The sequence below is a fragment of the Cervus elaphus genome, chromosome 29, assembly GCF_910594005.1.
Source record: "Cervus elaphus chromosome 29, mCerEla1.1, whole genome shotgun sequence".
NCBI classification, from domain to species: Eukaryota; Metazoa; Chordata; class Mammalia; order Artiodactyla; family Cervidae; genus Cervus; species Cervus elaphus.
The window spans coordinates 27,110,768-27,133,619 of NC_057843.1; the positions used below are offsets into that span (position 1 = coordinate 27,110,768).

Below are 22,852 nucleotides of genomic sequence, written 5' to 3' on the forward strand. Positions count from 1 at the left end.
ACTTATGAATTGTTTATTTCTGGAATTGTTCATTTAATGTTTTCTGACCATGGTTGACCGCGGGTCACTGAAACCTGGGAACATGAAAGGACAGAGTAGGGAGGACTGCTGCTTCTTCCAGTTTTATTTCATCTTAGCTGTTGCTTAATATTCCTTTGGTAAGGCGTCTAATAAAATCAAACTGCAAGTCCTGGAAGTAGGAAGGTGGCAGATATTAGAGGTACAGGTAATCGCAACTAACTACAAAAGGACAAATGATAGATTTTAAAATTTAAAAACTGAGCAGGAAAAAAACAATCAGTGCTCCTCTCACCCTTAGAAACCTTAAGAGTATCACCACATATTAATTTAATGTTTAAATGAAAATTTTTGATTATCAAGAAAGATGTGTCCTGTTTAAAAAAGTATACACTGAATATGTAGCATGCTTTCAAAGAATTCTTGTCTAAAATGGTAGAAACCAGAGAGGCAGTGCAGGGTATGGAAATGAGCACATCTTTTGAAACTAGACCAACTTGGTTTTGAATCCCAACTTTGACACTTAATTTAAGACCTTGGCCAAGTGAGTCAACTTTCTTAGTTTCAGTTTCCTTACTGGTAAAATGAGAATAATAAGACCTATCTCATAGGACCTGTGAAGAACATATGAAAAAATACTTTATGCTTTCTACAGTACCTGGCACACAACAGGTGCTCAATAAATATAAAGTAATACCCCCCCAGATTCTTTGCCTATCAAGAACAATTAATTTCCTATGAGCTCTGGATGCTGAGATCTTACTGTAATTTTAACTTCTAGAAAACTTACTGAGGTTATAAAAGAACTTAATATTACAAAGCCTTGGACATACTAAGTACTCCAAACCTAGGCATAGATTTATTTTGTTCTGTAACTCTTAAGTGTTTGGTTTGGTTTTATTCATATTTATCACCAAAATCATCACATCTTTAGAATGAAGTACACATGTACCATGTAAAGATGCTCAACAGCCAAATGCCAGAATCTTAAGCAGTGATGTGTTTGTAAATGTTTCGCAGCTAGTTCATGGGGGTAGGGGAGCTCTGATCTGTCCCTTTTGCTGATGTGAATTTCCAGTGTAAAGTCAACTGGCTTGTGAAATTTGTAAAAGGTTAATGGTTAGTTCTCACAAGTCAACTGAGTGGCCTAGTATACTACTGGATTCTCAGTCCTCTTGACCTCTGCTTTAAACTTGATGTAAAAGTAGTTTGGGAAATGCAGGTCTTGAAAAACAGTTCAGCCTGCCTCCAGCTTATTTTGTTACTTTGCCTCAGTTTCCCTATTTGTATAGCAGAGCAATGGGAGTAGATCAGTTTTCTAAATGCCTTTTGTTGTGGTCTTATAATTTAGTATTAGGGCTTCTCAAGTGGCGCAGGGGTAAAGAATCCACCTATCAATGCAGGAGATGCAAGAGACACAGGTTCAACCCCTGGGTTGGGAAAATCATTCAGTTGTTTCCGACTCTTTGCGACCCCATGGACTATTCAGTGGATATATACATGGAATTCTCCAGGCCAGAATACTGGAGTGGGTAGCCTTTCCCTTCTCCAGCATATCTCCCCTCCCCAGGAATCAAACCCAGTGCTCCCGCATTGCCAGGTGTATTCTTTACCAGCTGAACCACCAGGAAAGCCCAAGAATACCGGAGTGGGTAGCCTATCTCTTTTCCAGCAGATCTTCCCAACTCAGGAATCGAGCTGGGGTCTCCTACATTGCAGGCAGATTCTTTATTAATTGAGCTATCAGGATGCCTATCTGAGAGCACGGACTAAAAGGAGTGGCTTCTGCTCCACCTGGGTGGACTTTTGTCGTGAAGGAACACAGATTTCTATTGACCACTCTGTCTTTAGTTCCTTGTTACTTGCCCTGTTCCCCAAAGCTGGGAATCATAGTTTTCATTTAAAATTTCTTGATTTTTTAAAGCATATTGACTATGAATTAAACATACTTGCACACCCATACACACTCATGAAGGGAGCCAAGCAAAACAAACTTGGCCGGAGGGCTTCTGGTTAGGAATCTCTTTTCAGACATATATATGCAGCACCTAATATTTATTGAGTATTTATGTGCTAGGCAGTCAGCTAAACCTTTGGCACTAATCAAAATGCTTAATATTCACAGCACTTTGGTGAGCTGGTATTATTTCCTTTTTATAGATGAGGAATTTTGGCTTCGGAAAACTAGTACGTAACTTGCCAAGGTCACGTGATTAGTAAAAGGTTCCATAGGTATTCACATCTATGTAATCTGACTGCAGAACCACTTGGGCACAACTCATTGTGGATATCTCTGACAAGCTTTTAAGCACACATAGAACACAGAGAGCTGAGTATAAAGGGTGGATCATGACTGTTATCTAATATTAGCTCATTTGTATGTCCTGATACAGTTGGTGTGGATGCCCTGCTTGATGTGATAGAGCCCTAGAATGCTGTCTGCTTTCACACTTTATCCGATTTTCCTGATAGAGCTCAGTGAGGCCAGCATCAAAATTTCACAGAGAGTTTCTATTTCTTTTTTGTCACAAACTAGACATGGAGAGCTCTGGGGCAAGGACAGTGTCTTTGCCCAAGGGCAAAAGTTCCTTCCCTTTTTTGCCTTATTTAAGCCCCACCCATGGAAATGCTCCAAGCCCTGAGTGATGATCACTTCCTCTGGGCAAGGGTATGAAGAATAAAAGTAAATGTAGCAGGAGGAGTAAATCCCAAAAGACAGAGATAAGTACTTGAGGTCAGAGACTGCATCTTTTATAGTTTATCTACACACCAAGCTCATTAATATGAATAATCATCTTAGCTGTAGTGGTTGTAGTAGCAAAAGCAATGTCAGAAATTAGTCTTGTCTTACATTTTTACATCAGCTCTTTCATTATTTCTAGGACTCAGGGTGGTCTCTGAGAAAGTGAAGGTCTCTTCCATGTTTCTCCTTTATTTCCACTTACTTTTCCTACCCATGTTAAATATTTTTCAATCTTAAAAATGCCAGCTTATGAGGGTGAAGGACTTCCCAGGTGTCTCAATGGTAACGATTCACTTGCAATGCAGGAGATGCGGGTTCGATTCCTGCATCAGGAAGGAAAGGCAACCCGCTTAAGTATTCTTGGCTGGGAAATCCCATGGACAAAGAAGCTTGGTGGCCTAGAGTCCATGGGGTCTCAAGAGAGTTGGACACAGCTTAGCAACTAAAACAACAACAACAAAAAAACATGGGGATAAAACTTTAAGAAGAAAGACCAAAACTTGTGTGTAGACATCCCTATATTTATCCATTTGGACTTTTCCCTTGGGATATTTTGGAACACCATTAGACACTGTAAACCTCTTGATGGTTTATTCGTTTGGTATGGAAGGGGAGAGAGAAAAAAGAGCCAGTCCCCCTGGCTATATTCTTTTCAATACTCTATATCTATCATGTGAATGGAAAGAACCCAAGAATCTTCATTTTCAGCACTGTATCTTAGCCTCTGGCTCCTGGAGAAAACCAGTGTGGTTCAGATGTGGGATGGGAAGAGTGGTTTGCATTGGCATCGGCCTTGCGGGTGCTTTGGGGCTGGAGCACACTCGGCTGTGGGTTACAGATGCTTGCTTTCCAGTATTAATGTGGCCAGCATGTGAAACCATGGCATCCGCAATGCTACACAAAGGTCCACGCCTCTGATAGTTTGGGAAATAACTCCCAGCTGAAGAAATTCCTTCTTGAAGGGCTGAAATACATTCTTGAACATAAGGTCATTTTCCTTCAGAGGGGTGGAACCTGGAAAGAGAGGCTTGATGACATTGGGTGGCTACAGTCTCGGGACCTTGAACTGAAAATTGGGGGAAAAAAAAAAAAGTGCCACTCTTAAGCCTGAGATTTGTGAGTCCCAAATTCTATGCTGTGCATGTAGCAGAGAGCTTGGTACATGCAAGCCATTGGATGGTTTCTTTGGAGATGCCTGATGGAAAGCTTGAGTGGTGGTTGTGAGTGGTGGCTGTCATTGGGTCTGACTCAGGGTGAAATGTTCCCACCAATTTTAATTTCTCTGAGTTGTCACCAAGGTTGGTAGGACCAGAGAAGACTAGATGGAAAAGAAAGAAGACGAGCATAGCGTTGGGTGGTGCTCTTTTTTGTAAGTTCATTGACCAAGACAGTTTTCAGGTCCCAGAAATATGTGTCCCGTCTCACGCATGTGGCCTGTGCTTCTCAAAGGGCGCATGAGATGGCTGAAAGCTCCCATGCCCCCTTCAGGGAGTGGGTTGGTCTTTTTCATTCAGGTGCAATTTCCAATGAAATAGTAGCTTATAAGTATTCAGAAGTTAGCTTATTGACTCTTATTGTACTTCTGAGCACCTAATAAATAATTTATTAGTCTGATGGATATGTGGCTACCAGCTATGGGGCATGAAATATGCACTGTTTGTCTAATACACTGTAGGGAGACCTGTTTATAAAGTATTTAGTATTGGTTTTATAATGCACCGTTGACAACAGGAGACCACGAAGCTCAAAGATCAATCTCATTTTGGCCCGCAGTATTAATGCTGCTTTATAAAGCTCTATGACAGGTTGCTTAGACAGTGGTCCCCGCAGAAAGGACTAGGTTAGGAGGGCGGGTTGGAGTGGCTGCCAGCGCAGCGGATGAATGTCTTTGTCCAGGTCCCTGAGGTGACCGTTGGGTGGTGGCACAGGTTGGCCAGGTAACTCAGCATTTCCCTCTTCTCTAGAGGGATTCTGTTCTGTGTGCCTGGAGGTGGCGCAGAGAGCTGGGGGGCTTTGGCCCGTGGTTGCAGCTCTGAATGCCGATCGCAGGAAGGGGTGAGTCTGTGCTCCCCTCAGCCTCCTCTTGTGTTTGCTAGTCAAGTGACATTATTCCACATCTTCCAGTCCTTTGTTCAGGTCACAGATGTGACGCAGCGTCGTGTTTTTAGGAACATATTTTTAGTGGAGTTTACTTGATTTACAATGTTGTGTTAATTTCCGCTGTAACAACAAAGTGAATCTGTTGATAACAATATGCACATATCCGCTCTTTCTCAGTTTCTTTTCCCTTATAGCTCGTTACAGAGTTCCGAGTAGAGTTCCCTGTGCTACACTGTAGGTCCTTAGTAGTTAATCTGCTTTATACACAGCAGTGTGTATATGTCAATCCCAGTCTTCCAGTTTGTCTCTCCCCTTCCTTATCCCTTAGTAACCTTACGTTTATTTTCTACATGTGTTTCTCTTTTCTGATTTGTAAGTAAGTTCATTTGTACCCTTTTTTAGATTCTGTGTTTAAGTGATATATGATATTTGCCTTTCTGTGACTTCACTCAGTGTGACAATCTGTAGGTCCATCCATGTTGCAGCAAAAGGCATTATTTCCTTCTTTTTTATGGCTGAGTAATATTCCATTGTATATATGTACCATATCTTCTTTATCCATTCCTCTGTTGATGGATATTTAGGTTGCTTGCATGTCCTGGCTATTGTGGACAGTGCTGCAGTGAACATTGGAGTGCGTGTATCTTTTGTTGGTGGGAATGTAGACTGGTACAGCTGCTATGGAGAACAGCATGGAGATTCCATAAACTAAAAACAGAGCTGCCATATGACTCAGAAATCCCACTCCTGGGCATATATCCAGAGAAAGCATAACATTTTTTGATTTTTGTTTGCTTTGGGGAGTTTCATTAGCTAGTTCATAAGTGTTTAAAAAACCCTACCTGGTAAACACTTAGAATTGGAGACATCTAAATAGAAGTTAAATAATTTTATCCAAATCTTGATAAGAACTGAATCCTATAAGAATGCTATAAGGCAAAGAGGTAGGTGTATTATCGCAAGTTAGTGTGTACGTTTGGAACAAGGCATTTTTCAGTTTTGTATTAAGATCGCCTTGCTGGTTCTAAGCATTTCACTTCCCAGGTGGGAAATGGGAGCTATATTTCTTAAACCCAGTCTGCTTGCTTGTAACTTGTCACAGTTTTGAAGGAAACAGGCTGAGTCTTTTGTGCAGTTTGCCGTTGCTTTTATCCTTTCTTCACCGATTCAGAGTTTCATGTTACCCTCTCCTCTCCCCTCTCTGGGCAGCCCTTGATGTCTTCCTGTCCCATCTCTCTCAGCTGGTGCCCTCATCTTTTCTGAGATGATCATATCCTTTGTGTAGCTATCATTTACTGGGCATTTACTATGTGTTAGCACTGTGGTGGGCCCTGGCTTACCAACAATAGATAAAACTCTTACTTTCAACCACTATACAGTTTAGTGGGGGAGATGGATAGTAAAAATTAGCTTTTTACATGACCACTTTTGATACGTGTGTGTATATATATGTTAGTGTGTATTTTTTTTTTCCACCACGGAATTTTTTTCTCTTACTTTTTGGTTTCTGAAAAAAAAAATTTATTTTCTCCTCCTTTTTAAAAAAATACTTATTTATTTGGCCATGCCAGATCTTAGTTGCTGTATGTGGGATTTTTAGCTGTGGCATGTGAACTCTTAGTTGTTGCAAGTGTGATCTAGTTCCCTGACCAGAGAGTGAACCCCGGCCCCCTGCACTGGGGCTGAGGCATCTCATCCATTGGATCACCAGGGAAGTCTAGGGGTACCCTACTCATTTGTGCTCTTGATCACATGCTCTCCTAAAACCCTTTTTATATCATTTTCCCTCTGGCTTAGATCTTCAGTATCCTTTTTTCCCCTGGTTTCATCCCCTTTGCCTGTAATAGACTCTTTTTTTCCCCCTCTAGTGAAAAACAAACCATCTACACATGAACACAACTAACTTCTCCCAAGCCCTGCGGACTCTCAGACCACTTTCTCTTACTTTACTTGCTTTCTTTGCAAAATTTCTCCACGGAATAGTTTCTGTTTTCTACTTCTTTCCAGTCTAGATTACATACATAATTTCTATACCTATTTGCCCATGAAGACATCTCTCTTACAAGACAGAATATAACATATTGCAACCACAAATATATATGAGGACTGGTATGATGAACACCCATTTTCTTAAGCTTAAGAACTAATAATGTACAAAGACATCTCAGCCCCTGGTTACCATCCTAATTACATCGTGTGTGTGTGCTCAGTTGCTTTGTTGTGTCCAACTCTGTGTGACCCTATGGACTGCAGCCCGCCAGGCTCCTCTGTCCCTGGATTCTCCAGACAAGAATACTGGATTGGGTTGCCATTTCCTTCTCTAGGGCATCTTCCCAACCCAGGGATTGAGTCCACATCTCTTATGTCTATCTGCATTGGCAGGCCGGTTCCTTACCACCACCACCACTTGGGAAGCCCTATAATTACATTGTACCCACTGCCATTTCCTAAGTTCAAGACCTGCCCTCCTAGACTAAAGTGGGATTCTGACTTTGGTATTTATCATTCCTATGTACTTTGTTTTGCTCTTACTACATTTACTACTACTTATTACTATACTTGGGCTTCTCTAGTGGCTCAGACGGTAAAGCATCTGTCTGCAATGCAGGAGACCCGGGTTCGATCCCTGGGTTGGGAAGATCCCCTGGAGAAGGAAATGGCAACCCACTCCAGTATTCTTGCCTGGAAAATCCCATGGACCGTGGAGCCTGGTGGGCTACCGTCCATGGGGTTGCAAAGAGTCGGACACGACTGAGTGACTTCACTTTCATTACTATTCTTGGCTTTACTGTACTCTAAAGGAAGTAGCGTGGTTTCTTAGAATATTTAAATCTCTCCGAATGCTGACTTCTCTTGCCATTGAGAATATAGAACAATCACAGTACCCCTGTTGATGTTGTTCCTTCTGTCTTCTCCCACAATAGCCATCCCACAATAAGCATCTTCTCCCACAATAAACATCCCAAGTTGCTTACCTTGGCCACTTTCTTTTACCTTTTGTGTCACTTCTCTGTTGATGCCTCTCAGATCCAATAAGTATGATGTCAACCTATTTTCTGAATGTTTCTAATTGCCTAGACACCAGATGATCAACTGTTTTCTCAAACTGAGCTTACTGTATATTCCCACCAACTTGTTCACTCCCACGTCTGTTGAGAGTGCTACTGTTTTCCCGTGCTCAGAATTTCAGAGTTTTGTGTCATCTTTGACTCTTTTCCTTTGTTACACACATTATCATTCTTGTCCCCTGGATTTTTACCTCCATGTTGTATCTTGCTGTTTTTTCTCCAGGCTTATTACCTGTAGCCTTTTTACCCAGATTGTTATAGTAGCTTCCTAATTGATGTCTCCACTTCTGTCTTTTCACACTTCAGTCCGTCTGTCTGTCATGCTATTGCCGGTTAAATCTTCTTCCAGTATAGTAATGATCACACTGTGCTGCTGGTGAGATGCCTTCAGCATCTTTACTGTTGATGGACAACAGGATAAATGGCATCTCTTCCTAGTGGTGTAGGCTTCCCATGTAGCTGAGTGGTAAAGAATCTGCCTGCCAATGCAGGAGATATGGGTTCGATCCCTGGATTGGGAGGATCCCCTGGAGAAGGAAATGGCAACCCACTCCAGTATTCTTGCCTGGATAACCCCCTGGACAGAGGAGCCTGGTGGGCTACAGTCTGTGGGGTCCCAAAGAGTCAGACATGACTGAGTGACTGGGCATGCTCGGCCTCGTGGCATACCAGACCCTTTTCAGTATAATAGTTTCCATTGACCAGTCCACCCCTTTCACACTTCATCATTCTACACAGATCCCACCTTACTTTCCAGTTCAGCTGGACCACTTTTTTAGGAGTACTATCAATTAAGTTCCAGTGCAAATGCTGCCTCTGTTTGGAAACTTCCTCCTCCCACACCAGCTAGAAGGAATCTCCTTGTCTTAAGTCCTATACACTTCGGCCACTATCTCTCTTAACATGTTCTGTGTTTTGTTAAGGTTGCTTAGCCAGATAAGCATGCTGGCTTATCTCCTGTACTAGATTATAAACTTCTCATGAGTAGGGTCTGTGTCTTAACTTTCATGTTCCCCAAACCTTATATTTGGCAAGTAGGGCTTTGATCAGTATTCCCTAACAGTGGCTAAAAATACTTAGCTGAAAATGTTTGTCTTTATAACATGTGGAAGAAAAGGGAGCTATAAACCTAGCCAGTCAGGGCAAAAGAAGTATATGCCTTATCAGTTAGCAAATTATTCAGTTTTTCCCAATGAGTTACTTCTGTTCTCTCCAGGATTTGTTTATTTGATGGCTGGACGCTGTCAGCCTTGAAGACTTTTAACTCTTCAAATGTGTTTAGGTGGTTAGAGGAGTGTATTTGCAGTTTTGTTCAATATGTTTTCATGTACTCAGTGTCTCCAAATAATACTGCCTGTAGAGTATGTGTAATTTTCTCCCCAACCTCTCAATAGGCACGCTCAGTGTCCACTCCAAATAGCCATAATTATAAGTCAGAGGACAGGCTCAACGAGCAAGGTGGGCAAACATGTTTCAGGGTCCCCTGTTGTGGGGTTGATGCTTCTCAAGTTGAGGTGTGTTTAAGCCTCTTGGATACACTCCCATTCCTGCATCACCTAGCTAAGTTAACTCACAAGTATTCTGCCTCCCTCCCTTTTACTGGCTTTCACAGTCATACTTATTTTGTGAAACTAAGGTATTTACTTTATGGTCACACTTCTTATCTTTAAAAAAAATCATTGTTAGCAGTACATTTAGTGGCTGTTACATGAATGATTTTTGAATGTGATAAAGTATCTCCCTTCTTTGACCTCTTCCCTTTTCTCTCCTACTCTCCCCTTATTATTATTATTATTTTTCTCCTTTCTTTCCTTTCTTTTACATAGTTCTCGTTTATTGTCTTCACCATTTTCAGTAGTAGTACCATTTACCTGGGAAGCCCCAGTGTCCTGTCTCTCCATCTGATTGGTGGTTCTGAGTATGATCACTTTGTAAAAATTCACCAACTTATATACCCATATGATTTGTACACTTTTCTGTACAGGTAGTATCCTTCAGGTCTGACAGTTGACTACTGCTACTGTGAATGGCAATAGTCAGACAAAGAGTCAGACAGTCGTCCCAAAGTAGTCCCAGAGAGTCAGACAGGACTGAAGCAGCTTGGCATGCATGCGTGCCCAGGACATTACCTGGACCAGGAGGCTTTCCTTGTGCCTCTTACTGACACCGCTGATAGTGCTTAGTCGCTTCAGCGGTGTCCAACTCCACGCGATCCTATGGACTGCAGCCCACCGGGCTCCTCGGTCTATGGGGTTCTCTAGGCAGGAGTACTAGAGTGGGTTGCCATGCCCTCCTCCAGGGGTTCTTTCTGACCCAGGGATCAAATCCACGTCTCCTGCATTGCAGGCAGATTCTTCATTGCTGAGCCACCAAGGGAAGCCCCTCCTTATAAACACTACTCCTCACCAAATGTCATATCACTTTTTCAGAACTCAGTTAACCATTAATTGTTTCTGTTTTTAATATGCTGTTAATGAGTTTCTAGCCTCAAGTTCCTTAATTTTGAAGAAAATCTTCACGTGCATTCATATTTGCTTTGTTTTAACATGTCTTCATTTAAATATGTACATATATGATAGAGCTGCTGTTTTTTTCTGAAATTTATGAAACTTCAAGTATTTTTACTTTTTACACTATTTTAGGTTTGTGAATTTCATATAAGGGGATACCTTCAGCATAGTTGCTTTATTCTGTGGCAGCTCTGAAAGCAAGAATTGGGTTAACTGGGTGTCTGTCAATCTCAATGTTCTTTCAGGACAGTAATTTGAATTATTATTATGATAACTTCACTGGGGCTGCAAGTTTCTCAGGTCTTGGGACTTTAGAAGGAAGTAAATAGAGAAATTAGCACTATCTTTACAGCTCTTCATGGTCATACAAAAATAATTGCCTGCTGTATGCTCGTTTAAGGAAACATGTTACGTGTCATTTTCCTCTAGACTTTCTCATAAAACATGAACTTCAGGTTATGGTAGAAAGAAGCCACTGTCACTATCTGTAGCTGAAAAAAGATGAATAAAGTTATTTTTCTGTCTTTAAGTCCAAGTAGGGTAGGTAACATTTTTTTTCCCTACCCCCCCTTGGAGGCTGAGATTCATGTTACCTCAGATGCTTTTGCATCTGCAAATAGCCTGATTCTAAGGATTCATCATTCCCCTAACATTTTATAAACTACCTCATCCACCACACCCTGTCCAAGTTCTCTTTATTTTTATTTTTTTATAGTGTATCAAGGGATTATGGCATTTGGACATGTCCCTGAAAACACATCCTTGATGTGTTTCTCTGAAATCGAGCCCCTGATTAGGCTGTCAGCAGATGCTGTATCACATGGATTGTGCCAATTGGTTCTGAGACAAGTGTCAACCAGAATGGTTTCTCCCTTTCGCCAGGGAAAGATGAGGTGCTTAGGTAGCATTTGCTTATGGGAGATGTGCCTGCCACTGCTGAAAGTTACTTAAATCTCTGCCCTGTTCAAACTTCATTTTAGGAGGCTTTCTTCCCCATAGTCTGAGATCACATAGTGCTGCTTTTTCGGTGTACAAGCTTCTCCCTCAGTGTAAGTGATCAATTTTGGGCAGTCAACAGTTACTGTCATTTTTTGGTCATGTGCTCTAATGTGATATTCCTGTGAATAAACACCAGAGCGTGATTTAGTACCCATGCAGCTTTGGCAAAAACCAGGCTCACCAAACCCCAAAGGCATGCCTGCCTTTCTCGTCCCGAGATCTTCACCGGCTCTCCTGGCTGAGGTTTCTATACATTGAAATGCCCAGCCCAGGCTGCCAGAGCCATCTGGTGTTGGTGTAGTTGTAAATAGGACATAACATGTACAATTTTAACACAGACTCGTAGAGCAGAGAGGGGCCAATGATTGAGACTGGCAATCCAAGGGGACAGACCATTTTTTTTCTCTTCATTTGAATCTGTAAAGATCTTGAACTGCATTTTGAATTAGTTAATCCATGAACTGTTAACCCAAATTTATGTCCCAAGTTTTTAGAGAATAAATAATAAGATTGTTGTCTCCAAAGAGAAAAATTTATTGAAGAATACAGGTGCATAGTTCAGTACATTCATAAGGAGCAGACACAGGGTTAGATTCAGTAGTTGGCAGACATTCTTCATCATTTAAATCTAGATTTAAAGGCAACTGCATTCAAGTTTACCTCGATCGTCCAGTAAATTGATACACAAATGAGAATCTGAAAAAAGTTTTCTGATTTCCTCAAAATTTAAATGCAGAAATCCAGGGCTTCCCTTGTGGCTCAGCTGGTAAAGAATCCCACCTGCAATGCGGGAGACCTGGGTTCAATCCCTGGGTTGGGAATATCCCTTGGAGAAGGGAAAGGCTACCCACTCCAGTATTCTGGCCTGGAGAATTCCATGGACTGTATATAGTCCATGAGGTCGCAAAGAGTCGGACACAACTGAGTGACTTATTAAAAAAAAAAAGAAATCCCACTAGTAGAATCCAAAATTTTTCTTTATGATCATCAGACTTTGTAGAGCCCTTGGCTGTTGAAAGAGAGGTACTTCGACTCTTACAAGGCTGGTAATGGGAGGATATTAGGAGCCAGTGGGGACTGGGAGATGCAGGTGTGACAGGTGAATCTTATTTGTGAAGATGGGCCTCTTTAAGTGTAGTGAAGTGAAGTCACTCTTGTGTCTGACTCTTTGTGACCCCACGGGCTGTAGCCTACCAGGCTCCTCTGTCTATGGGATTTTCCAGGAGATGTGTTCATATCCAAACTCCCGGTGGTTCACATAGTAAAGGATCTGCCTGCAGTGCAGGAGACCCAGGTTTGATCCTTGGGTTGGGAAGATCCCTTGGAGAAGGGAATGGCAACCCACTCCAGTCTCCTTGCCTGGAGATTTGCATGGACAGAAGAGCCTATCAGGGTACAGCCTATGGGTTCGCAGAGAGTCAGACACAACTGAGCAACTAACATACCTTATGAGCTCCTTTTTAATCTTCTTCCTTCCTTCCTTTCTCCTGTAACATGCAGGCAGAGTAATAGTTCATCTTTTCTGTGTGCTTTATTTTTTAGAGGGGGGTGAATTTTCACTGTCCTCCCATCAAATGACCTATGTGACTCAAGGGAAAACAGGCAGCTTAGATTATGATATAATTATTCACAAAGGGAAAACCTCAGTGGAAATTATTGTTTTTACGTTTTCTCTATTCTTGATAGTGAATCAAAAAAATTTTCCCCTTAGCCTCACATAGAAAATGAAATTTTACACAATAAGGTAGGGATGGCAGGTCTCACAGGGGAAAAAGGTTGCTGTCAACTTTTTTCCTCCGGAATATGGAAATTTGGGTGGATTATCTGTTCAGAGGAGGTTTCCTTTATTAATTCTTTTTCCTTTTTTTCACTTAAGACATCTGTTAACATTTCACACAGCCCAACAGATGTTGCAAAGCAAGTCCCATACTTTGTTCTCAGGAAAAATGACATTTCCTCAATTGGTTACCCCCACCTCTGTGACTGGGCCCAGCCTGCTGCTTCTGCATAATTTGCATATATTAAGTTATATACGTTAATGCTATACGAATTTGTAGCTTCAGCATTCTTTTTATACTCTGAAGTCTGATTTGATTAGAAACTAGTTTATACGTTGAGGGTTGAGAGGTCATAACATTTAAAAAATCTCCTTTGAGAACAGCAGCCTAATTCTGCAGATAGGTTTGGATAGCCAATTACTTAAGAATTTTTTTTCTCTATAAAATAAGTGAAGTACAAAAGCTTGAGTTGTTTTGCCACGAGGAAGTGCTGATTGTCATGCGATGTGGAGCGTCATTTTTATTATTTTGGCAAGAACAGGACAGTTTTGTCTTGACAAGCCATTAGATGAATACCAGCGTGTGTCACATGAAAAACCACTGATCTTTAACCCAGCTCTGTACTTAACCAAGCCTTGAAAATGAATAGTGCATAAAAGAAGAGCAAAGGCCAGTTTACTGTCATTACAGATTACAGAATCTGTTAACAGCTGCTGAACTGAACCCAGGGAATTACAGGTATTGTTCCGTGAACCAGCGGAAGTCCTAGAGATGCTTGTTAAACTGTGTCTATAAACCGTACATTTATTTGATATTTGCCTAGGATTTACATTGCTGGAAACATAGCTGAAAAAAGGAAAATCCTTGAGTACTTTCTCTGTGTACTAAATGCATGCCTTTATCACAAAACCACATATATTTACATAGAACTGTCTCAGTGATACTTCCTTACCTCACTTATGGAACTTATTTTAAGAAAGCAATGTGTTTTCAAAGAAATTAATAATGAATGTTAAAAAGAAAAACAGTATCCCCCACTGCCCCCCAAAAAAATCACACATACAAACATACAAAACAAAATCCTTAGCTCATTTGTTTCCTCAAGGTGTTCATTGTGGCTAATATTTGTACCAACATGTGATTTTTTTTTTTTAATGGAGGGAAAAATCTAACCCATCTCAATACCCAAATATTGAAAAGATCAGTAACATTTAAAATAGTCGGTTGTGGGAATTATTGCTTACAGAGCTAACAAGAAAGAACACACTTTGTAACTCTGCTGGTGGAATTGCATTGTGCCTCCCTGTAGTCTTGTTATCCCACACTAACTGAAATGCAAATTCTTTGTAACTAATTGGATCTCATTGAGGGTACATGCACAGTATGTAGTTATATGCAAAAAGGTTTTAAAAACTAAAATTTCTTCGTAATTACAACTTTTGATTACTATCTGAAACATTGGTATCTATAGTATAGGTTTAGAATATACATATATATTTAACTTTTTTATAGATTACTCAAAAACATGAGCTATGAGATGCTTGGTAAATACCAGCTCAGAAGTTAGGGGGCAAATGTTTGTTTACAGGAATCTCTAAGTTGGATTTTATTAAAGTCTTGTGAGAACGAAGATTTTTTTTTTTTTGAAGTTTAGGATTTAGTATCTTAGAGCCAATACACTGAAGTCATGCTTATAGTATAATCCTTTTGTTGGAATATTTTAAATGTGTAAACATCATAAACATAAGAAATCACTTCCAAAAGCTATTGTCTTTTTGTTTTTCTTTAGTTCTCCGGTTTACTTTAATATTGTAAACTGCATCTGAGTTTCTTACTTTTGCGTAAGTGTATTTCTGCTGCATGTTGTGATGAGGTGGATGTATTCACATTCTCACAATGTCTTTACTAACTTGGGTGCCATTTAGACCTAATTGGTGTATTTCTTCCCATGGTTTGTCTCTCACTCTCACTAAGAGTGGGAAAGCCAACATACAGCCTTTAGTATTTGCGAGTCTTTCAGTGGAAATACATGGATCAGGACAGCAGAAAACTGTGGAAGTGATGCCTGCCTCTACTCCCCTAGTTTTAAGTAATTTTAGTACAAATGATTCTAGACAGTTATTTTACAATCTGCAAATTATATAGCCAGTAGACAAACTCACAAGTCATGTTTGTGCCTTGTGGGTGTATATTTTTTGTACCTGTGTCCTTATAGGTGTCTTGCTTGCTAGACAAAAGATTATCCCAGAATTGAGGACTCTGCATGCTGTGTTTCTATGTGGAAGTAAGTGGCAAGTTCAAATCAAGCATTTTGGAGGTTTCTAGAGGAGTCAAAATTTGTATTTTGAGGACTCGATTTAAAAATGATGGTTCGAAACTTAAAATCTGCAAAGCACAGTATGTGTTTATGCCTGAGGTTTTTGTTTTCGTTTACCTGTTCACTCACTTCTTGGTAAGTCAGGGTTAATTGTTACCTCTTATCGTATGAAAGCTTGTCTTCTTTGTAGACTGTTCTTATAAACAAGTTAAAATTTTGTTTGATCAAATCCATTTAGCAGGTGCAGAATTGCATGATAGATTTTTAGTAAAAAAAAAAAAAAAATCTTAGATAACCTGGTGCTTTTGAGGCATTTGCCTTGGCAGTTACATGCCAGGTACTAGTAATTTACACTATACACTTGTTTCATCCAGGGCAACCCAAGCTTTGCCCTCTGAGAGAGCTCAGCTTGCCTAGGCTGGGTAGCATTTTGTCAGCCGGGCAGACCAGATTTGGATGTATTAGCTAGTCAGCCTAATAACCCTGTACAGACTGTATTGATTTTCTAGGAGAGAGTTTATGAACTAAATAAACTTGGGGTTGGTGTCTTAATAAACTGCTTCTTTCAGTCTGTCACATTTAGTTACAGAGCTGTGCAGTTTAGGGGGAAAAAAGGCTAATTCTGTTACAGATTGTTCACAGCAGGGTCTCCAAATTAGCCCTTTGTTTTGTAATGCCACCTTGCTTGGGCTCGCTTTGAGCACATTTCTCAGTTTTGCCCTAATGAGTTGCAACACTGATAATGTGGCTGATGATCTTTCATTGATTTCACTATCACTTGCTTGTCTGGTAATTGATCCGTTGCTGAGCCTCTAGTTAATTATATCGGCTTTGACATGGCCCGGTCCACGGGGAATTTCAAGTCTTGCAGAATAACAGTTTTAATAAAAGAGTCTATTACTGCAGGTGCTTGCTGCTGCATGCCAGTTGATTTTTGTGTTGTGTGTGTGTGTGTGTGTGTGTGTGTGGTTGGTGGGGAGGGGGATACTTGGGAAAGGAGAGGACCTTAGGACTGCAAGAAAGGAGGGGTGGGGGCTGGAAAAAGAAGAGGGAGTGAAGGAGAGAGGAAGGAAGGAGGGGGAGCCGAGAGTGAGAGCAGGAGAGCCAGAGGCAGGCGAGAGAGCACACAGGCAAAGCGATACAAGAGCCTGCAAGGAGCGAGGAGGAAGCTGGCTATTGACAGTGTCCTTAAGCCTCCCACAAATAACAGCCATTAGTGGGAAGGTCAGGAGCTGAGCAGGCAGCTTGACTGAGGCACTGAGTGCCACTTCAGAAATCAAGAGGCTAGCAAATTTTAGAGGGAGTTTAAGTGGGTAATAGCTAGCTGTAAAGGTACAGTCACTGTTGACAATTGACTCATAGGGTTTTTCTGTCTCCCCCCCCCCCCCGCCCCAGAATATTTTTATTGACCACAGGTGGACTTAATATATTTTAAGGCAACAATTCTTCGGGTTCTTGTTTGTTTCTCTTCAGATATTGAATTTGCTGCTTTTGAGACTTTTTTGTGCTTAATGGTGGTGAACCGGAGGGAAGTTTAACAGAAAAGCTTTCAGGAGATGGCGGTTCTAGAGGGGAAGGCACATTTGTGTCAACATAGTGCACGTTTTCTCATCTTTTCTCATTGTCCACTAATGACACCCAGCTGCCATTGAAGCTCTTTTCCGTTTCTTTTGTTGTTTCAGAGAGTAAGGTTTATTGTTATTCTTGAGTTAAGAAGGAGCAAGGAGAGTGGTACATTTGTCCTCGGTATTTGTAGGTGGTTGAAGATTAATGTGCCTTACATTTTAAGTTTAGGAAGGATGGCTTTTTCCTGCTGACTACTTTTATGAGATGACATGAATTTAGCTTTCCATTTTGGAGTTACTGTTTATGTACAGTGCATTTTGTTCAGTTCTGCTTTTCCATAAATAAGGTAGATAAATACGGTCTAATAAATAGATGTTTTGTTTTAAAACTGGGTTTAATTAAAAATATGACATGCTATTGAGGTTATATTTCATCAGACTGGAAAATGTTATAGAATTTTTCTATAGAGATCTGGAATGAAAAAGTGGAATTTTTATATTCATTACTTTTTGCCTGAAATGGGACAGGCTTTTTTTCTTCATCTTTTTCTTTTTTATGATTTGAAAGGATATTGTAGAAGCTTCATCCAGGAACTTTAACAAAGGATTTTTTTTTTTTTCTACTTACTGAGCTTTAAGAGAAGGTACACTTTTTTCCTTTTCCATTCAGTTTCTTATTGTTTAACATCCAATTGAGTAATTAATGCCCCGAGGGAACTGTATTGTAAATAGTGTGTATTTATTTTGCAAATGTTTATTGTGCATCTTCTATGTTCAAAAACCTGCTAGGTTTATTTATATACTTTTTAGAGTGTAAGGTCACATCACTATGTATATTATTTTCTCCAGGAGTTTATATGTGATTATAAATAGCCCAGCACATACTATTTCTTTTAGGAGCTAACATTTAGACAACACCTAAGTCAACTTCACATTCTCTTACAGATGAGTATTTCTTTCTTCCAGTGTAATTAGGGGGGGAAAAAATGTTTTCAAGCCTAGTAGTTTACAAATGTTAAAGCAAAGACTAATGTCAGATACTGCATGCTATACCCGAAAGCATTGTTGGGGAAAATTCCCTGGGAAGGGCCCCAGCCTCTCCCTGCCCCGTGGACCGTCCCCGATTCCGGTGCTGGCTGGAGTGTGCATGAGTGTGTCTGGAGAGGGGTTAGAGCAGGGTGTCATTCGGTGCCTGACAGTGGAACAGTGCAGTTGACTCTCAGCTCTCCCATCCAATGACATGCAGTGGCTGAGAGTTTGAAGCTGATGGTTGGGTCTCCAGTGCTGCCCGCACACCTGACAGGCAGCTGTTAAACCGAGCGAAGGCAAGCTCAGGGAGTCACAATCTATGCATAAATGATAGGGGTGTCTGTGTAGAAGGTGCAAAAGAAGCTCTGACCCCCTCCTTCCCCCCAATCTCCCCCTTCCCAAATGAAATGCACAGTTCAGCCAGCTTCTTAACTACACTACACTCCTGCTACTGGCTGCCAAGAGGCTCAAAAATCCACCTTCACTTTTCAGTCAGAAGAGGCAGAAGTGGATGTGAGAGAAACAGAGACACTGAGAGACAGAGAGCCAAAGAGGGCAAGAGACTTGACTTTAAGAGACTCCTGTACTGACAGCTCCATGCAGTTCGGAACCAGAACGACTCCAGCTGAACCAGGGTTCATGGGGACATGGCAAAACGCTGATACTAACCTCTTATTCAGAATGTCCCAACAGGTAAGTTACTTTTTTTTTTTTTTTAAAGGAAACCTTGAATTGTTATGTGTACTTTTGTTTCTGGTATTTTCCTTTCTAAACATTTTTGAAATCTTGATCACTTCATAGTCGGGCTCTGTTTTGTCATAACTGTTACCGGAACGAGCAGGGTTACTTCTCAGCTTCCCTAAGGGCTCCTTAAAAGAAAAGGGGGAAAGGATACTGAAGTAAAAGAAAGGAAAGGCATTTGTGGCAAAGTTTCACAGTCCAGCCAGGGTCAGGGGAAGACTTCATTTATTTCTTTGTTTTCTGTTAAATAATAATAATAATAATAAAAAGCCACCCCCACCCCCCACCCAGGACATGTTATCTATCTGCATTAATCACTTCATCCAAGTGGCTGCTATCTCAAGGGTAAGGTTTGCCAACCCCACGGCCATAAAATATAGGGGCCCCTCGGCCCTGCCCGACGGACTTCCCCGGGCTAGAAGCGGCTTGACTCCGAACCCGGCCGGGGAGAGGCGGCTGCGCGGGAGCCGCCGGCAGCGCCGCCGAGGGGCGCGGGTGGAGGCGGCGTGCGTGACGGGCTGAGCCGCTGGCGGGTCCCAGCTCCTCCGCCGCTGCCGCCGCCGCCGCTTGCGCGCTGGCCCTGCGCTCCCGCCCGCTCGCCCACCCGCCGGCCGGTGCACTCACACTTGGGCAGCCTCGGCGTCCTCCCCAGAGCCGTCCTCGGGCCGGCTGGCTGCGCCTCCGCTGGCTCTGCGGGGAGGGTCGACATGTCCGCCCAAGGCCGCCGGCGGCTGCTCGTTAATCAGCGGAGCCCGCGGCTCGTACCATGTACCGTGCGCTCGGCGGTACCTACGCGCCCCGCGCGCCCGGCTCCTCTTGCACAATCGCTGGCTCTGCGGCTCCGAGGGGGAGCGAGGGGGAGAGGAAGCGAAGGGAAACAACCCAGAAACTTTCATCTTGGACTGTGCTCAAGCGAGGGAGGGAAGTTCCCTGGTGCCTCCCTCCCAGACACGTCTTTGCTTTTCAAAAGCCTCCATCAGACCCACACAAAGCAAGAGTTAGTATGATATTAGCCTCCGCACAGCACGAAAGTGTGACTCTACACTGGGATTTTAAGCAGATGGAGGTTGTTAGGAAATGGGTATTGCTTCTTTTTCTGTCTTAAAAAAAAATACTGCAATTACTTTCTTTTATAGAAATCTGTTTTGTTTGTAAGGAGTTCATGAGAACTAAATACTTTTATTGAGTTAATTTGATTTTTTAAGTGTTGGTGAAGAAGGAAAGAAACCAGTTTGCCAGACTGGAGACTACCACAAGTTTAGAAATGCATCTGCGAAAGGTAGTACAGAGAGCCAGGGTTTTGTAGCCTTTAGCTAGAGAACAGTTGTATCACACAGTTCTAGATAGAATAAATGCATTTGAATAAGGTGTATTTTGACATATCCTGTAGAGGGACCCTGATTACTGCTGATACAGTAAGCTGGGATTTAAATGCAATCAACACAAGCCCAATAAGCAACTCTTTATGTGCAATTTCCCATTCTTGCAAGTTAAAAAGTTCATTTCCTCCCAGAGATACTCTTTGGCTTGCCTCTGCCGGGTGCTTTGAGAGGTGTGTTTCTGAAGCACATGCCTGTGACTCTGTTCCTGGTTGGAACACAGAGTATGTTTTCACTGACCTTAAGATCAAATAACTTGTTCTCTACTTTAAAAATTAGATATCATCTTCAGGGTTTTCTTGTTACTGGAGGTCGTGGTCTCTGTGTGTGTGTGTGTGTGTTTTGAAAAGGGAGGTTGGTTTAGATCTCCCTCTAGCTAGAAAAGAGTTAATAAAACCAGATAGAGATAATGATCAATTGATAAATGGCTATTGAACCACATAGATGGTGTTAGATTGCTTCTTTGGCACTAGCCCATTTCCAAGTAGATTTGAATCTAAGGAGACTTTAAGTTGTGCAAAGCATTTTAGCTAAAAAACAAAAGTAAATTATATAAATGGTGGATCAAAATCGGGAAAATAATTTGAAATTGCTCAGAGAGAGAAACTTGTGTAGCTAAACCATTATGATGTCTTTGATCCAGCTGTTTCACTCTCTGGATATATAAAAATCTCTTTTGTGTGTACCTGTGTTTATATACGTGTGAAAGTGAGCATCAGTGACTATGGAAAGAGTAGAAATATAGGGAAATAATTTATGCTTTATGGCTGCTGTATGAAGTAATGTTAGTTATACTATTTACTAAACAGTAGTACAATGAAAGGAGAAAATCACAATTTTAAAAAGTGTAGTTATTTTATTTTATATGTTTTCTTTATTTTTTGGTTTTGATGTAGTTGGCAACTCCCTCTTTTTTCCTCCTGTCATGGTTATTAAATGCTTACCTCCTCTGCATTTTTGGAAAGCATCTAAAGAGGGTATAAGTTTACATTTTTTTTTCTCCTTCAGGATGATGTTTTAGTTTGTATAAATATTGTGTAAAGTTAAATTGAAACTGTGTGTAAATCCTAAAATGTGTACTGTACATGTTTAATATACATGTTTATTTTCCTGACCTATAGTTCATCAGCAATGCTGATTCAGTGTGTGTGTACATGTGTGTATGTGCCAGTGTAAGGAAGATACTTCTTGACATGATCTCTCTTGAAGCCAACAGTTTCAAGGAATACTAGTCTCAATATACACATTAAGTCACTTTTTGTCTTACTACAGGTAAAAGTTTGTCCAGTTAAAACTGCAGAATTTTATATTTCTAAAGCCTAGAGATATTTTTCCTGTATGAAGATTATTTTAATTTCTAAGGGAAAAAAATGGACTTAGCTCATGAAGTGAATATTTTGGGCATTTTTTTGTTTCAAAGTTATCTGTAATAAGATAAAGACTGTGAGATTTACCTGATCATTTCTTTAAATATTAGAAAAGACTGACTAGCAGTTTCAAAACTGAACTATAGAGAATTCACAATCCGTATTATTTAACTAGAGCAAAACTTAAAGTGGGAGATAGCTCATGAATACTGAAATTTAATATTCTAGCGTTGTGTCTTCTATGGGTAATTTAGGAAGTAGGGATATAGAAATCTTTGTCTTTTGTTTTGTATGAGCAAAGTTAGATCTGCTTATATGTAAATGTTTCAGTCTGTCTAATTCTAACAAAAAGGTAACCGCAATCTGAAGCCAATTTAGATTTGGTGGAACTAAGTCTATTCCCCTAAAGTTCAAGATATGACAATTTGATTGCATTTTCTTGCCTCTATATTTTTCTTCCATATTTTAGTATGATTTTTTTTCAAAAGGGATAATATTTTCCCATACAGACAAATACTTGATAACCTTGAAGGGCATGACTCTTAACTTCTGTAAAGGGAGTTCTTCTTTGGGTCACTTTGATCAGTGACAGGTCGAGAATAACCAGAAACTCTTTGCTCATCTTTTCTGTTCTTCTCCTAGAGTCCAGAATGTTGTTTTGCCCATTTTAACCTCACAAGGTATTGTTAAAAGCAGAAAATAAGGCCTGCTTTTGGAAATCGTTGTTGTTTTAAACCAGGCTTTAAATGATGATTTTTTTTCCCATTTTTGTAAATACTTTGTTCATGTGAGAGAATAGCAATTAAAATTGTTTGTAGCTCCCTCAAGGGATGCAGTAGTCTAATAATATATTTTGAAATCTTCTTAGAAATAAAACTGTAACAGGTAAAGGGCTAGAGCTTATGCTTTACACATTACTAGAGGCATTTACCTTTTATTATTGGTGAGGTATATTTAACCTGTTTCAAATAAAATGTGAATCCCTTAATAAGGTCTCTTTTCAGACACTAGTGAAATACTAAGTTAGAATTATAAATGACTCTGTGCATCATTATGTAGTAATTTAGGATTCACCCAATGATGTAACAAAATTAGCAACATAATTTCATTGTGAAACTGTGTCTTGTTAAAGAACAACTGTCTGACATTCTCCTACAGTTGCTTTATTTAACTTCATGCAAATATTATTAGTAGTGACATTTTTCTATTGTGCATTAGATTCTCTCATTAGCATGATG

The 22,852-nt window shown here is 40.7% G+C and overlaps 1 protein-coding gene across 13 annotated transcripts in view; it reads left to right on the plus strand.

Annotated features, from left to right (window-relative positions):
- Positions 1-22,852, plus strand: part of BNC2 (basonuclin 2) — a 470,587-nt gene that overhangs the window by 132,439 nt on the left and 315,296 nt on the right. For 10 of the 13 annotated variants that reach the window (XM_043890869.1, XM_043890870.1, XM_043890872.1 and 7 more), the window contains exon 2: positions 18,620-18,820. The exons of the other annotated variants lie outside the window; for them this stretch is intronic. In XM_043890869.1, coding sequence (XP_043746804.1) covers positions 18,620-18,820 — 201 coding nt within the window. The remainder of the gene's footprint in view (positions 1-18,619; positions 18,821-22,852) is intronic. 13 annotated transcript variants of the gene reach the window in all.